This window comes from Oncorhynchus nerka, linkage group LG19 (assembly GCF_034236695.1).
Source record: "Oncorhynchus nerka isolate Pitt River linkage group LG19, Oner_Uvic_2.0, whole genome shotgun sequence".
Taxonomy (NCBI): domain Eukaryota; kingdom Metazoa; phylum Chordata; class Actinopteri; order Salmoniformes; family Salmonidae; genus Oncorhynchus; species Oncorhynchus nerka.
The window spans coordinates 38157790-38173423 of record NC_088414.1 but is presented as its reverse complement, the minus strand read 5'-3'; the positions used below and the strand labels follow the sequence as shown (position 1 = coordinate 38173423).

The following is a 15634-nucleotide window of genomic DNA, read 5'->3' as shown; positions in this document are numbered from 1 at the left end:
GTCCCTGATACAAGAGGGACCATAGTTTGCCGGTCCCTGACACAAGAGGGACCATTGTTTGCCGGTCCCTGGAATAAAGGTTAAGAAACACTGCCCTGGACACACTCCTTTGTATTTCCCCCCTATCAAACATGCTCTTTCCAATGTCATGACTAACATATTACTTACAATTTGTGCCCAATAGAAAAGGAAGTCCTTGAATTACAAAGGACTTAAAATAAAAAAGGATAAACAATCAACATGAAAGTAGGCAAAAGTTATACATTTTTTGATAGATACTTTATTACATCCCGAAGGGAAAGTAGGTCTCTATATTTATATGAATGTCTGCTTTATTTCTACATTCATTTCTCTTATGATAATCATTAACAATCAGTAGTTCACAATCACAAGTTCAGCTGCTTCATTTAGATGAACTAATGTAGAACATGTGATAGACTAGCTGTCCAGGGGGTGTGTTTGTACATCAAGCTGCCTCACGCTACAGAAACAGGAGGCAGGCTCCTGTTCTGTGGGCCGTTCTGGCTCGCACAAGTTTACTCACTTAATGTTGAAAATGTGTCAACTGAGAGTTTACGTGATGCTCGTTTTAATAGAAAGCATTGCAATCAACCCCAGTAAGCTGACAATTGACTGGGTCTAGAGATATATCTGATTTAATACCACAAATTTAACTGCATTATGATGCATTCACTTGATTAGCGCAAGCCACCGAGCGTGCCACTTGGTCGGAAGCAGGGTGAGATCATGGACTTTGACATTGAGTTAGGCCTACTTCTTCCCTGGCCAATCTCTGACTACTTTCTGCATTTGGTTGAGTCTTTTTGTGATCTTCTGCAGTCTGTCTTGTTTCTCCTTAACCTTGCGTCGCTCATCGGGGAGTAGTTCCTCTCCTCTTGCCATCTTCTCCAGAAGCTCAGACTCATATTTCATTTTCTTCAACCCAACAATGCGATCTTCGAAGCCTGGCTTGCGTTGGTCCTCTTCGGTGCGAATGAGTATCTCGATGTACTCCACAGTGGAGAGAGAGCTTGGCTTCAGTGCAATCTCATTCAGCCTCTTAAGACAATTGGAGGACAGCTTGATCAAGTATTTCAGCTTGTCCTCGATTACAATGTACTCATCTTCAATCTTCTCCAGCATCTGCTTGTTGTTCATAAACTTTCCTGTGCCTTCATGAAGTTGTCCTTCAACTCTTTAATGGTCTTTTTCTCTGTCTTAGTTTCATATGTCCATAAGGCTTTTTCCTTGTCGTGGTTAAGGTAAGAGCAGTTTCCTGGACACATGACACAGTTACCATAACCATCCATCACGGCACATTTTTTGGTGTCATCCTCGTTAGGCAGAAAGCAGCTGGTGTGGCATGTGAACTTGCAAACAATGCAGTTTGTAGCAAAACAACTTAATTTGGTCCTCTTCGCAACTAGAACCTCTACCTCTGTCTCAAAGTCTTGGTTCTGTTTCATGTTCTCGTCCTCATTCTGCAGGCACTGTTCGAACGTTTTGATCTCATTCAGCTTTGACAAACCTGCTGTGATCTGAGGGGTCAATTGTGTCATGGCCTTCTCCAAACGCTCACGTTCCTCCAACACTTTCTTGGTCATTGTTAGATCTTTGCTTTCATTGCTTTCCAAGGCTTTGAAGAAAGCTTTCATCTGCTTAAAAGTTGACCTCCAGACAATCTTCTCTAGTCCTTCCTCATTATCATCATCTGAACCATCTCCTTCAGAGCTTATGTCTTCTTCTATTTTCTGAGAGAGCAGAACTGAATTGTTGAATTTGAAATGGGTTGGGAGTCCCTTATTATTTTTTTTACAGGGAAGGTCCGCAGCTTGGATGGCCTCCAGCACAGGTATATCCTTCCCATCAGCAAATGTCACAAGCATCAGGATGTTATCAGCAATGTCCTTTCCAAAAATGGACAGGATGGAGTCAAATATGTATTTCTGATTGGCACTGAGACGAGCGAGGGATGCCTGCACTACAAAACAGACTGCATCAATGTGATCAATCCCTAAAGGATTACACAAGAATTCCTTAACTTGCTGTGTGATTAGTTTATCATGTGCCATTCCTCTAGTGTCTCCGAACCCTGGTGTGTCAATAATGGTCAGAGAATAAGGAATCTGAAAGCCTGGCTGGTTGTAGAGCTCGTATGATGTTACGATTGAAGTCTGGCTCTCAGCCTGTGACCTGTTGGTCACCTCATGGATGAGCTTAAAGCGGTAGTGATCTTCCCACTTCACCCCGAGAATGTAGTTGATCATGACATTGACCAGAGTGGTTTTTCCTGCACCCGTGGACCCCAGAAGCAGGATTACCTTGTTATTCCCTTTCTCAACTTTCCCTCCAAATGTGTACTGTTCAAAACATTCCATTACATCCAACTTCTGTTCCAGATTCAGCCTATAGATTGATGGGTTGCCTTTCTTAACCTTCTCTGATTTCTTCAGAAATTCCTCACTTCTTGCTCCTGTTGATTGGCTCCTCTTCGGTTGGGCGTCAGAAGCCCTGATGGTAGTCAGCACTGCCTCAGGACTGGGTAGACTCTTCCCTGCTTCGCCACAGTTAGCAGAGACTCTGACACTGTATGCAGTTTCAGGCTTTAGACCTTCCAGTGTGCACTCTCTGGTGGTGGTTTTGATGGTGTGCCACATCTTATTGTCAACAGACTTCGCACACTCTCTGTAGTCAGTCTCATAGCCTATGACTTCAACATCGTCTCCCACCATGGTAGGAATGTCCCAGTTCACTCTGATACTTTCATGTTCCAGGTTTTTCTCTATGGGTGGTCCAGGGGGGCTACATGGGCGGGTCCTGGAGTATTCTGTCCAGTCACTGGAGAGGCTCACACCAGGTCTACACACCGCCCTGCAGCTGAACCGGTAGTCTTTATAGGGGTTCAAACGTCTGATGGTGACCTGGTTAGTGGTAGCATCAGCTTTGATCTCTGTCCACTCAGATTCAGCCTGCACAGCCTGGTACAAAACCTGGTACGACTCCACAGACTTGACGCCAAGGTGGGGAGGGTTGATTTGCACGTGGACACAGTCATGCTCCAGACTCTTGATGGTGGGGACACCTGGCTTTGATGGCAGTTCAAATTGGGGACTCAACAGTGTCCCTCTCTCATAGACATGGATGGAGGATGCAGTGATGCATTTGCTTGGAATCGATGCAATGCAGAATGCAATATTTTCTCTGTCTTTGTTTGACTCTTTGAAGTCTAGGAACAGTTGTATGATTTGCCTGGTTAGGGTGGTTACCTCCCCCGAGCGAAACCACTTTTCTGCTGCTGATTTCCCAACTGTGTTGGGGTCGTATGGTATCACTGAAGAATCACTCTTTGATTCTTCCAGCAAGTAGTTCTCCAAGTCTACCAAATACTCATCTTTGTCCTTCAAAGAGGAGAATGCAAAGCACACTACATGATCTTTAGCTTGACCAAGCACTATTCCATCCAATTCACTACTTGAGTACACAACTTGTACCTCTTTCATTATGTCAAGGTAAGAGCTGACAACATTCATCTCTCTCTCTCTGTCATCCAGGTACGTGATCATAAGGTCATTCTGGAATGGAGAGCGTTCCTTACTGTTGAGCATTTTTATCAGCTCTTCTTCTTCCATTCCTCCTCCTCTTATGTTGGGAAGAACCTTGCAAAGACCTTTCTGGAAAACCAGCTTGTACTCTGAGCACAAGTCCCTGAACTTGCTGAGCTTGGCTTTGATTTCAGGGAACTTGATAGCCGTGCCTTCCATCATCAAGTCCCGGAATAGTACATCAGTGTTGTCCAGCCCGTCTAAGATTCGCTGTGCGCGACACACCAGGCTAACACTGATCTGCCTGACTAGCTGGGCCGCTGCAGAGTCCAGGTTCTTGAGAGGATAGAGCCAGACAGTCATGGGCACAGCATGTTCTCCCTTTTCCCCTAACAGACGTGGCAGGCCAGCATACAGCCTGGTGGCGTCTTCGAATGTGACAGGGTTGTTTTCTAGTGCAAAATCACCATGGAAAGTGCAGCTGAATGTATTGGCCTGTTGCTTCTCTTCCTCGCTCATCTTCAGTGATGCCTGCCCTTCTATTGTTATGAGGGGAATCTTCTTTATTGTGGCCTGCAGGTTTCCCTGAATATCCTGGTGGTTTTCTCCTGAGGAAACCTCACGGTCAAAAACAAAGAAGGCTTGTGCACCGTAGAGAATGGCAGTCACCACATGTGTGGCAGAACCCTCTCGGAAGACATTACAGTGTTTCACATTTCCTGCCCCCAGGTGGTCCATGGTCAGCTGCTCGAAGTGAGTGGTGGTACGGTACTGCAGAGAAACCCTATACTGATGCTTTGAGGTCTTTTTATCATGTAGGAATTCAGCAGAACCCTTCACACTGACTAAGCCACCAAGGAAACTGGCCTCCAGAGATGCAGACACATTCAAAGCTTCTGACTTGGCTTCACTTGAGTCGGAAGCAATGATTTTGAAATCAGTGTTAGGTTGTGGAGAGACATTTATGTCTTTCTGTAGCATTTCAGAATCCCAGAGTGTGATACCTGCAGTTTAAAAAGAGAATGACAAATAAAATAACATTTAAATAACAATCTCCAACGTGTACAGTCATGGCAAAAAGTTTTGAGATTGACACAAATATTAATTTTCACAAAGTCTGCTACCTCAGTTTGTACGATGGCAATTTGCATATACTCCAGAATGTTATGAAGAGTGATCAGATGAATTGCACTTAAATGAAAAGTCCCTCTTTGCCACGCAAATTAACTGAATCCCAAAAAACATTTCCACTGCATTTCAGCCCTGCCACAAAAGGACCAGATGACATCATGTCAGTGATTCTCTCGTTAACACAGGTGTGAGTGTTGACGAGCACAAGGCTGGAGATCACTCTGTCATGCTGATTGAGTTCTAATAACAGACTGGAAGCTTCAAAAGGAGGGTGGTGCTTGGAATCATTGTTCTTCTCTGTCAATCATGGTTAACTGCAAGGAAACATGTGCTGTCATCATTGCTTTGCACAAAAAGGGCTTCACAGGCAAGGATATTGCTGCCAGTAAGATTGCACCTAAATCAACCATTTATCAGATCATCAAGAACTTCAAGGAGATCTGTACCATTGTTGTGAAGAAGGCTTCAGGGCGCCCAAGAAAGTCCAGCAAGCGCCAGGACCGTCACCTAAAGTTGATTCAGCTGCGGTTCGGGGCACCACCAGTACAGGGCTTGCTCAGGAATGGCAGCAGGCAGGTGTGAGTGCATCTGCACACACAGTGAGGTGAAGACTTTAGGAGGATGGCCTGGTGTCAAGAAGGGCAGCAAAGAAGCCACTTCTCTCCAGGAAAAACATCAGGGACAGACTGATATTCTGCAAAAGGTACAGGGATTGGACTGCTGAGGACTGGGATAAAGTTATTTTCTCTGATGAATCCCCTTTCCGATGGTTTGGGGCATCCGGAAAAAAGCTTGTCCGGAGAAGTCAAGGTGAGCGATAGCATCAGTCTTGTGTCATGCCAACAGTAAAGCATCCTGAGACCATTCATGTGTGGGGTTGCTTCTCAGCCAAGGGAGTGGGCTCACTCACAATTTTGCCTAAGAACACAGCCATGAATATAGAATGGTACCAACACATCCTCCGAAAGCAACTTCTCCCAACCATCCAGGAACAGTTTGGTGACGAACAATGACTTTTCCAGCATGATGGAGAACCTTGCCATAAGGCAAAAGTGATAACTAAGTGGCTCGGGGAACAAAACATCGATATTTTGGGTCCATGGCCAGGAAACTCCCCAGACCTTAATCCCATTGAGAACTTGTGGTCAATCATCAAGAGGCGGGTGGACAAACCAAAACCCACAAATTCTGCCAAACTCCACGCATTGATTATGCAAGAATGGGCTGCCATCAGTCAGAATGTGGCCCAGAAGTTAATTGACAGCATGCCAGGGCGGATTGCAGAGGTCTTGAAAACTAAGGGTTGACACTGCAAATATTGACTCTTTGCATCAACTTCATGTAATTGTCAATAAAAGCCTTTGACACTTATGAAATGCTTGTAATTATACTTCAGTATTCCATAGTAACATCTGACAAAAATATCTAAAGACACTGAGGCAGCAGACTTTGTGAAAATTCATATTTGTGCCATTCTCAAAACTTTTGGCCAGGACTGGTACATGCAGAATTGTTTATACATGTAAACATGGTTTCATTCAAAGAATGAATTGAAGATACATTTTACTCAAAGTAATTATTCTAGGTGACATGACAACAGTTGTTAGAAAAGCTACACCTATCTTTGCCATTAATCACTTCTGTAACAGCATGACTATATATGACTACTTCAAAATGTTGCGGGTTCTCTAGCTTTTCTAACTCTGATGACCATAGAGATGTAGAAGACAGCTCATCTTTGCAATGGATGCTTTTGTGACAGCATCTGTAGTGCCATTAAGGGCTATCAATTTGAAAGTAGTCAATTTTTTCTTCTTATACTTTCATAAGTGTATTGGCAGTTTGTAAAAAAAAACTGAAGTGCTACAGTTTGTATAGTCTGAACAGGATTAAAGCCAAGGTTGGTCAATTACAGCCACCTGCAGTTATGGAATGAATGTCAGAAGAATAATTCATTGGCTGACCCCTCCTGCTGACCTGAATGGAATTCTGTTATCCTTCCTTAAAGGAGCTAAATAAATAAAAAATTGAAATGTGATTTAAGAAAATGTCCATAAAATGTCTGCATTAATAATAAAATAAAATTATAGTGTTTCACAAAAAAAATTCACAAAGGAATGATTTAGGCCCACATATCAGCACAACCAACAACGGAAAACTGGGGCAAGCATGTAGAAATTGCTCTGCCTTTACCTGGTTGCTAAAATTCTAAATGTCAGTTTGTGTCAAAACAAGCCATCTTTAGTGTAGAAAATCAGTGTACCATCTAAATCGCTGTGAAATATGTTCTAAATAAGGATATATTGTTTGTTCAGCTGTTTAAAGCTGGTGTACAAAACCGGAAGTAAATGCAAAATTTAAAGGAGGTGGCGGGGGACGGAAGGGCGAGAGGTGTTTGAATTCAGGCTGTGTTGTTGCAATTCACTTAGTTTCCACAAGGGGGCTTTGTTTTACTTGTAGCTTCTGTAACCCATGCAAGTCATACCAACTTGACTACTTCAAAATGGTGAAAACCCTCAATGACGCTGCCCATGTTAGATCAGGGTTTGGGACAAGTCTATCCAACTCTATTGTGGAAACAATGACAATGAATGTAATAGTTTTCTGTACCTGGAATGAGGACATCCCTGCGACAGTCATACAGCATCCCCAGCTGGAATGGTCGGCCCAGAGCGGCTGTCTCAATGGTCTCAGAGTCAGACATGACTCCGTGTTCTGAAAACACATCAGAGCAGGGGTTTATGCATGGATATATATACTTCAGAACTACTGTATAGTAGAAACATGAAGATGAATGCAGGGCTTTACATCTAGGGGAGTCAAACTTTAGGTTGAAATAACAAAAGGTACAAAAGACAGACATAAGAGGACGTCATCTGAATCACTCACATTTCTGCCTCCCCCTCAGTCTTGTATTGTTCTCCTGGGATGGGAGGCGAGCCCTAGAGCCTTGATGCTCAGCGTTCGATTATGCAGGCTGCGCCTCTGTAATGGGGAAAAAATAAAGATAATGAGGTATAAATGCTGTTCTTCAGTCATAAACATTATCCCAAGTGAGCATGAGCTCTGTGGTCTCAGAGTCCACAATGGCATGGGAACCTTGTGTTAAGTTCATTTCAAGAACTGCACACTGTTTTTTCTGCTGGTGTAATTATAATTGTGTAAGGGAGGAGTGACTGATAGTCATATATGGATAACATAATCTTTGGAACGGCCATCAGACCTACATTATCTTTATAAGGCCCCATTTAGTAAATCAAATCAAATCAAATGTATTTATATAGCCCTTCGTACATCAGCTGATATCTCAAAATGCTGTACAGAAACCCAGCCTAAAACCCCAAACAGCAAGCAATGCAGGTGTAGAAGCACGGTGGATATGGAAAAACTCCCTAGAAAGGGCAAAACCTAGGAAGAAACCTAGAGAGGAACCAGGCTATGTGGGGTGGCCAGTACACCTGAATAATTGATTTAATCATAATCTATACTTTAGCCAAAGCCAGAGGGGGAAAAAACATGTTTTAAAGGTATCAATATAAAAATGTAAAAAGTAAATGTAAAATTATTTGCACTTTAATTAGATCAATAATGTAAATAAAAAATCTTTACACAAAAAATATACAAAAAAATCGAGATAATAACAGATGCAGAAATATGAATGATAGTTTATTCAGTTGTAGCAAAAATATATGACGGTGTGTGATGAGACCAGGTTTCTCTTATTGGGCAATACAGTTTGAACCCAAAAAAAACGAAGTCAATCAAATGTGATTGTAAAAAAAATGTTACGACCAATCTTACCAAAGTTTGCCTTAAATTGTATCTGTAAAAAAGAATGTCTCCATTAAATTCCCACAGGATGTCGGCAAAAGATCTAGACTGCATTAGATGACTTGAAGCTACATCTGATTACATTTACACATTTGCTTGGGTAATCACAGGACTTACTGCTACCGCCAGACAAGAGAAGAACATTACAAGGTAAGGCCTCATAAACTTGCTTTTATTGCTCAAGATATCCAATCATTTGAGTTAATAGTCTCTTTTGTTTGCCACATTTTGCGTTTTGTCCTGCTTTCTTTGGGATTCAATAGATTTCCTCTCCTCTTGCATTGGCACTGATTCAGTTGTTCTTCCATCTTACTTTCTCCATCTGGACTCATTCGAATTCGTCCTGAATGAGGTTTCTTTCTGACTCTGATTTGTTCTCGTATAATTGTTCTATCGCAATTTAATTATTCTCTGTTCAGCCATTTAATTATTCTCTGTTAAAGGAATAGATATCTTTTCCTTTAAAAGATGTAAGAATATAGAAAGACTGCTCCTTATAGTTACAGTAATTTAACGTGACTTTAGCTGCTGCGGTGTTCAGAATAATGTTTTCATCAATTAACAATATTCTCTAGTAGTCTACTCATCAATGTATTTTCTACAGTTTAATCATCTACTTTTCCCTCAGTTTCATCTCTTTATTTTGATGCTGTCAGTTCTTTATGTATCCTGGTCCTTTCATCTTCCTCTTGCTTTCTTTGGGATTGAAGTTGTATTTCTCTCTGCCTCTCCAACCCCTCTCGTTGTTCTTTTTCCATCCGTTGTTCTGTTTCCATTCGCGCTTTCTCCCCCTTGAGCCGGAGGCATTCCTGCTCAAATCTTCTCTTTTCTGCTTCTGCCAGGTCTGCGCGTTGTCGGGATTCATGGTCCACTTCAACTGAATGGCCGCCACCCATTTTCTCCGTTTTCCTTGCAGGTTTTGTAGGTTAGACTTAACTGCACTGATTCTTTGAGATGCCATGTCAAAGCAAACAGAAACAGACAAGGAATGTTTTACTTAAAAAAGAGAGCATCTGACACTCTATTCAATACTTTTCTGAGCATCAATTGCCTTAATTTTCAATTTCTCATATTTAGATTTTTAATTACGTTAGTGTTGTGGATATGTGCACGCAATAGACATGATCTTCAGGCAGGAAGTAAAACCAAATTGATAACACTGTTACTTTTCAACTTTGTGATATTCTGGTAAATTCTGTCACTTGTAATTATAAATATCAGGAGGAAGTGGACTAAACAGGGAACAATTAGGTTTTACTCATCGAAGTTATGAAAAGCAAGAGCCCCGAACTATGAATAGAAATCTCAGTTACCTAGAATTGACTTCAAACACTAACTGTCAATGTTTTCAGAATGTCCCATATTGTTTTTAAGACCTATTCTGAAATTGTCTGACATTGCAAATTCCTCATCGTTCCTCATAGGTTTTTACATTTAAAAAATACATAGGTGAAATAAAATGTCAATTGAAATGAAACCAATATAGTACAATATATTTAAAAACAATTTGTGTATCCAAAAAATGTAATTGAAAAGTTTGCTTGTTAAATGATCATTTCTGTAGACCAGTAAAATCACAGGTCTCTTAATTTGAGCCAGTTTGCTACAGCAGGAAAGCACTCCTGTAGCAACAGGAAATGTAAAATAATATGTGGATTATAAGTAAGGGATATATTTGTTGGGGTGATATATTTTTTTGTTAGGGTAAAATCAAAAGTGGAAGTGAAAAACTGTAGAAGCCTGTTCAAAACTCAAATACATTACAAGTTTCCGAAATTCTCAGCAACAAAAGAGTGATCAAATTCAGATTCTACATCAGAACCTTAAGAAAATGAAGGTTGTAGATGGATGTCAATCAGACTAAATGTAACAAAGTTCAAACTTAAATATACATATTAAAGAGTAAGTAAAAAAACATACGTCAAGGTCTTCAGATGAAAAGATGCGTCTGTGCCAAAGAGGTTTGTTGATGGATGTAGCCTGGGGCTTGACATCCCATTTTATAGCGCTCCAACAATGGTTCCCTACATATTACTTTGTGACTGTCAGCAGTTTTGAATTTCTTATTTTTTTTGTGGTCTTCTTGTAAATCACATGACACCTTCCTTCTGCTTCAGAGTGAAATAAAATAGTTTATTGCTCAAACACTTTCTGTGTGAGAGAGAGAGGTGCAGAGAGAGAGAGAGAGAGAGAGAGAGATCGAGAGAGACGCAAAGAGAAAGAGAGACTTTTGTATATTATCTTCCTCACTTGCTCTGGCAATGTTAAAAGTTGACCTCCAGACAATCTTCTCTAGTCCTTCCTCATTATCATCCTCTGAACCATCTCCTTCAGAGCTTATGTCTTCTTCTACTTTCTGAGAGAGCAGAGCTGAATTGTTGAATTTGAAATGGGTTGGGAGTCCCTTATTGTTTGTTTTTTTACAGGGAAGGTCCGCAGCTTGGATGGCCTCCAGCACAGGTATGACCTTCTGTCAAGAGAATTTTCAATCCCAATGATAAGAACTAACCATTTTTAAAGCTTTGACTAATTCCTGAGGTTTGTAAGACCCTGGGTTTAACAATAATTAGGCACTCAGCTTATGCAAAAGGTTAGTACAGTTTATTAAGAGAACGTTCTCAAGTCCATAATACAGACATCCATATTATAGCTCACTCCCTACTTACGCACATACCTCCACACAAACAGTAGATATCCTACGCACATACATACACACACGAACAGCACGAATAGTATCCATCTGGACAAAGCTACTCCCATTCTGGTCAAAACTCATTCTGTGCCTACTTTAGTCTCCTTTAACTGGCTTCTGATGACTAACTCAAACTGGTTGGACAAATAACCCTGGGGCGCAAGTAGCTAAGCACCCTTTGATAGTGTCTATAGAAAGTAGCTAAGCACCCCTTAGATAGTGTCTATAGAAAGTAGCTAACCCCCCCTTTGATAGTGTCTATAGAAAGTAGCTAAGCACCCCTTAGATAGTGTCTATAGAAAGTAGCTAAGCACCCCTTAGATAGTGTCTATAGAAAGTAGCTAAGCACCCCTTAGATAGTGTCTATAGAAAGTAGCTAAGCACCCATTTGATAGTGTCTATAGAAAGTAGCTAAGCACCCTTTGATAGTGTCTATAGAAAGTAGCTAAGCACCCATTGATAGTGTCTATAGAAAGTAGCTAAGCACCCTTTGATAGTGTCTATAGAAAGTAGCTAAGCCCCCTTTGATAGTGTCTATAGAAAGTAGCTAAGCCCCCTTTGATAGTGTCTATAGAAAGTAGCTAAGCCCCCTTTGATAGTGTCTATAGAAAGTAGCTAAGCACCCTTTGATAGTGTCTATAGAAAGTACCCTACATCAGTTAGAGGTGCTGTGAGGTTCACAATGTTCTCCTGTATTTCCAAACCAAAGTCAATCACATTAACTATCAGACTTACATCCATTAAAATATCCTAACTTCCTGGTTCCATTCTTGTGTCTATAACACTGGTGCTCATCAGGAGTTATAGTGAACCGAAGTGGGTTGGCCGAGTACTTCAATCTGGCCAAACCAATCGCTGTAAAGTTATTTGCTTTCCTAGGGAATTGTTTTATGTTTACCTTAAATCCTACATCTTTGCCTCCTATTGTGTAAGTCACCCATCCTTGATGGTCAGTGTAGTGTATAGTTTATCCCTTTTACTTCTTATCAATGACAACGCCGTCATATAATTAGTACCGGAAGGTGGTGGATCTGGATGTATCAGAAAGGTTACCAAGACTATGATGCAGGTTAGAGCACCCACAGTGATGAACGGTCAGGATAGGGAATCTTCATTAAGGAGGTAACCCCCGGACCCTGTTGGTACTCGGTTCTTCTCCTAACTCTGTGTGTGATCAGCAGTGCTTATATGTGTACATACCTCAGCAGTCCAATCCCTGTACCTTTTGCAGAATATCAGTCTGTCCCTGATGTTTTTCCTGGAGAGAAGTGGCTTCTTTGCTGCCCTTCTTGACACCAGGCCATCCTCCTAAAGTCTTTGCTTCGCTGTGCATGCTGATGCACTCACAACTGCCTGCTGCCATTCCTGAGCAAGCTCTGTACTGGTGGTGCCCCGATCCACAGCTGAATCAACTTTAGGAGACGGTCCTGGCGCGTGCTGGACTTTCTTGGGGGCCCTGAAGCCTTCTTCACTACAATGGTACAGATCTCCTTGAAGTTCTTGGTGATCCGATAAATGGTTGATTTAGGTGCAATCTTACTGTCAGCAATATCCTTGCCTGTGAAGCCCTTTTTGTGCAAAGCAATGATGACTGCACGTGTTGCCTTGCAGTTAACCATGATTGACAGAGGAAGAACAATGATTCCAAGCACCACCCTCCTTTTGAAGCTTCCAGTCTGTTATTCGAACTCAATCAGCATGACAGAGTGATCTCCAGACTTGTCCTCATCAACACTCACACCTGTGATAACGAGAGAATCACTGACTTGATGTCAGCTGGTCCTTTTGTGGAAGGGCTGAAATGCAGTGGAAATGTTTTTTGGGATTCAGTTCATTTGCATGGCAAAGAGGGACTTTGCAATTAATTGCAATTCATCTTCATAACATTCTGGAGTATATGCAAATTGCCATCATACAGGCAGCAGACTTTGTGAAAATTAATATTTGTGTAATTCTCAAAACATTTGGCCACGACTGTATGTGTGTGTGTATATATGTGTGTATTTCAGGAAATGGAATCTTGGATTCGACAAGCAGCTGATTGGTCGGCCCCATCGCTGATTGGAGCTCTAACCCCTCCCTCTCGTCAGGGGAAACAGCTGGCTCTTCAATTACCAACTCCTTCTCCAGCTTCAGAAAAGCCAGTGTTCTTTTGTCATAAAGAGAGTGTATTTTTATGTCCTGTGTTGCTTGTTGTGGAGGTCAGTAAAAGTTTTGTAGATATTATTTTGTAGTCGCTCCTTCCGAGCTATGTGTATGCCAACAGGACTTAGTGTTTTTGGTTAATTGAAATTGTTCAGGAAAATGATTATGTTTCATTTCTTCCCAGGGGGGGAAGGGGAATGCACCTTGGGAGTGTTTAGGCAAGAGGCCTGCAGGAATACATAACCCATAGTATTGAATCTGTCTATGCACACTAGGTAAGACCTAGGTGGAGCACCCCCTGTATGTTGGTTAGTATGCCAGGTGGTGCTAAAAATGAGGGAAGTAGTGGGAAGGCAGGTAAGGTAGGAGAGGGGAGTCTTTAACTTTGCTTTGGTTCCATCCAGCCCCTTTACCCCACCTTGCCGTGTGTAGGAATAATACATTCTCTGTAAAAGGTCATTTTCTCTGCCTCTGTCGTCCTTCCCCAGCACCTACGATCACCTACCTTTTTCATTCCACGTGGAGTTGCGTTGTAGCAGGGTGTTGCATTCCCTCCATGAGGTGTACGTAACAGTTATGTATGTATGCTTTACTGTATGATGGTTTTACCACATGTAGAGGAGGTTACTAGGCTAAAAGTCATTACTTAGTCCAGAGAGGCCGTTATAATGTATGTGTGTGCTATGGTCAGTGGACTGGAGGAAGGGGTACTAGGTGAAGTCATGTGTGTGCTATGGTCAGTGGACTGGAGGAAGGGGTATTAGGTGAAGTCATGTGTGTGCTATGGTCAGTGGACTAGAGGAAGGGGTACTAGGTGAAGTCATGTGTGTGCTATGGTCAGTTGACTAGAGGAAGGGGTACTAGGTGAAGTCATGTGTGTGCTATGGTCAGTGGACTGGAGGAAGGGGTACTAGGTGAAGTCATGTGTGTGCTATGGTCAGTGGACTGGAGGAAGGGGTACTAGGTGAAGTCATGTGTGTGCTATGGTCAGTGGACTGGAGGAAGGGGTACTAGGTGAAGTCATGTGTGTGCTATGTGGACTGGAGGAAGGGGTACTAGGTGAAGTCATGTGTGTGCTATGGTCAGTGGACAGGAGGAAGGGGTATTAGGTGAAGTCAGTGGATGGTCAGTGGACTGGAGGAAGGGGTACTAGGTGAAGTCATGTGTGTGCTATGGTCAGTGGACTGGAGGAAGGGGTACTAGGTGAAGTCATGTGTGTGCTATGGTCAGTGGACAGGAGGAAGGGGTACTAGGTGAAGTCATGTGAGTGCTATGGTCAGTGGACTGGAGGAAGGGGTACTAGGTGAAGTCATGTGTGTGCTATGGTCAGTGGACTGGAGGAAGGGGTACTAGGTGAAGTCATGTGTGTGCTATGGTCAGTGGACTGGAGGAAGGGGTACTAGGTGAAGTCATGTGGTGCTATGGTCAGTGGACAGGAGGAAGGGGTACTAGGTGAAGTCATGTGTGTGCTATGGTCAGTGGACTGGAGGAAGGGGTACTAGGTGAAGTCATGTGTGTGCTATGGTCAGTGGACTGGAGGAAGGGGTACTAGGTGAAGTCATGTGTGTGCTATGGTCAGTGGACTGGAGGAAGGGGTACTAGGTGAAGTCATGTGTGTGCTATGGTCAGTGGACTAGAGGAAGGGGTACTAGGTGAAGTCATGTGTGCTATGGTCAATGGACTGGAGGAAGGGGTACTAGGTGAACTCATGTGTGGATGGTCAGTGGACTGGAGGAAGGGGTACTAGGTGAAGTCATGTGTGTGCTATGGTCAGTGGACAGGAGGAAGGGGTACTAGGTGAAGTCATGTGTGTGCTATGGTCAGTGGACTGGAGGAAGGGGTACTAGGTGAAGTCATGTGTGTGCTATGGTCAGTGGACAGGAGGAAGGGGTATTAGGTGAAGTCATGTGTGTGCTATGGTCAGTGGACTGGAGGAAGGGGTACTAGGTGAAGTCATGTGTGTGCTATGGTCAGTGGACTGGAGGAAGGGGTACTAGGTGAAGTCATGTGTGTGCTATGGTCAGTGGACTGGAGGAAGGGGTACTAGGTGAAGTCATGTGTGTGCTATGGTCAGTGGACTGGAGGAAGGGGTACTAGGTGAAGTCATGTGTGTGCTATGGTCAGTGGACAGGAGGAAGGGGTACTAGGTGAAGTCATGTGTGTGCTATGGTCAGTGGACTGGAGGAAGGGGTACTAGGTGAAGTCATGTGTGTGCTATGGTCAGTGGACTGGAGGAAGGGGTACTAGGTGAAGTCATGTGTGTGCTATGGTCAATGGACTGGAGGAAGGGGTA

The 15634-nt window shown here is 42.7% G+C and overlaps 1 protein-coding gene across 2 annotated transcripts; it reads right to left on the bottom strand.

Moving 5' to 3' along the window:
• Positions 1-257: 257 nt before the first annotated feature.
• Positions 258-13428, bottom strand: LOC115146849 (uncharacterized). 2 transcript variants are annotated; one of them, XM_029688867.2, is made up of 4 exons: positions 10425-10528; positions 7563-7658; positions 7284-7388; positions 258-4546 (listed from the first exon to the last, which is right to left on the bottom strand). In XM_029688867.2, the coding sequence occupies exons 3-4, from the start codon at positions 7375-7377 to the stop codon at positions 1155-1157; spliced, it is 3486 nt and encodes a 1161-aa protein (XP_029544727.2). In that variant the 5' UTR covers positions 7378-7388; positions 7563-7658; positions 10425-10528; the 3' UTR covers positions 258-1154. The 2 variants fall into 2 exon arrangements, 1 of the variants encoding a protein (XP_029544727.2); XR_010460020.1 differs by lacking the exons at positions 258-4546; positions 7284-7388; positions 7563-7658 and adding an exon at positions 8327-9451 and having other exon boundaries at positions 10425-13428.
• Between the last annotated feature and the right edge of the window lie 2206 nt (positions 13429-15634).

Coding starts and splice junctions, on each gene's coding strand:
- LOC115146849 (XM_029688867.2), bottom strand. CDS start 7,377: ATGTCTGACTCTGAGACCATTGAGACAGCCGCTCTGGGCCGACCATTC. Junction 4,547..7,283: donor CAGGGATGTCCTCATTCCAG/GTACAGAAAACT, acceptor TTTAAACTGCAG/GTATCACACTCTGGGATTCT.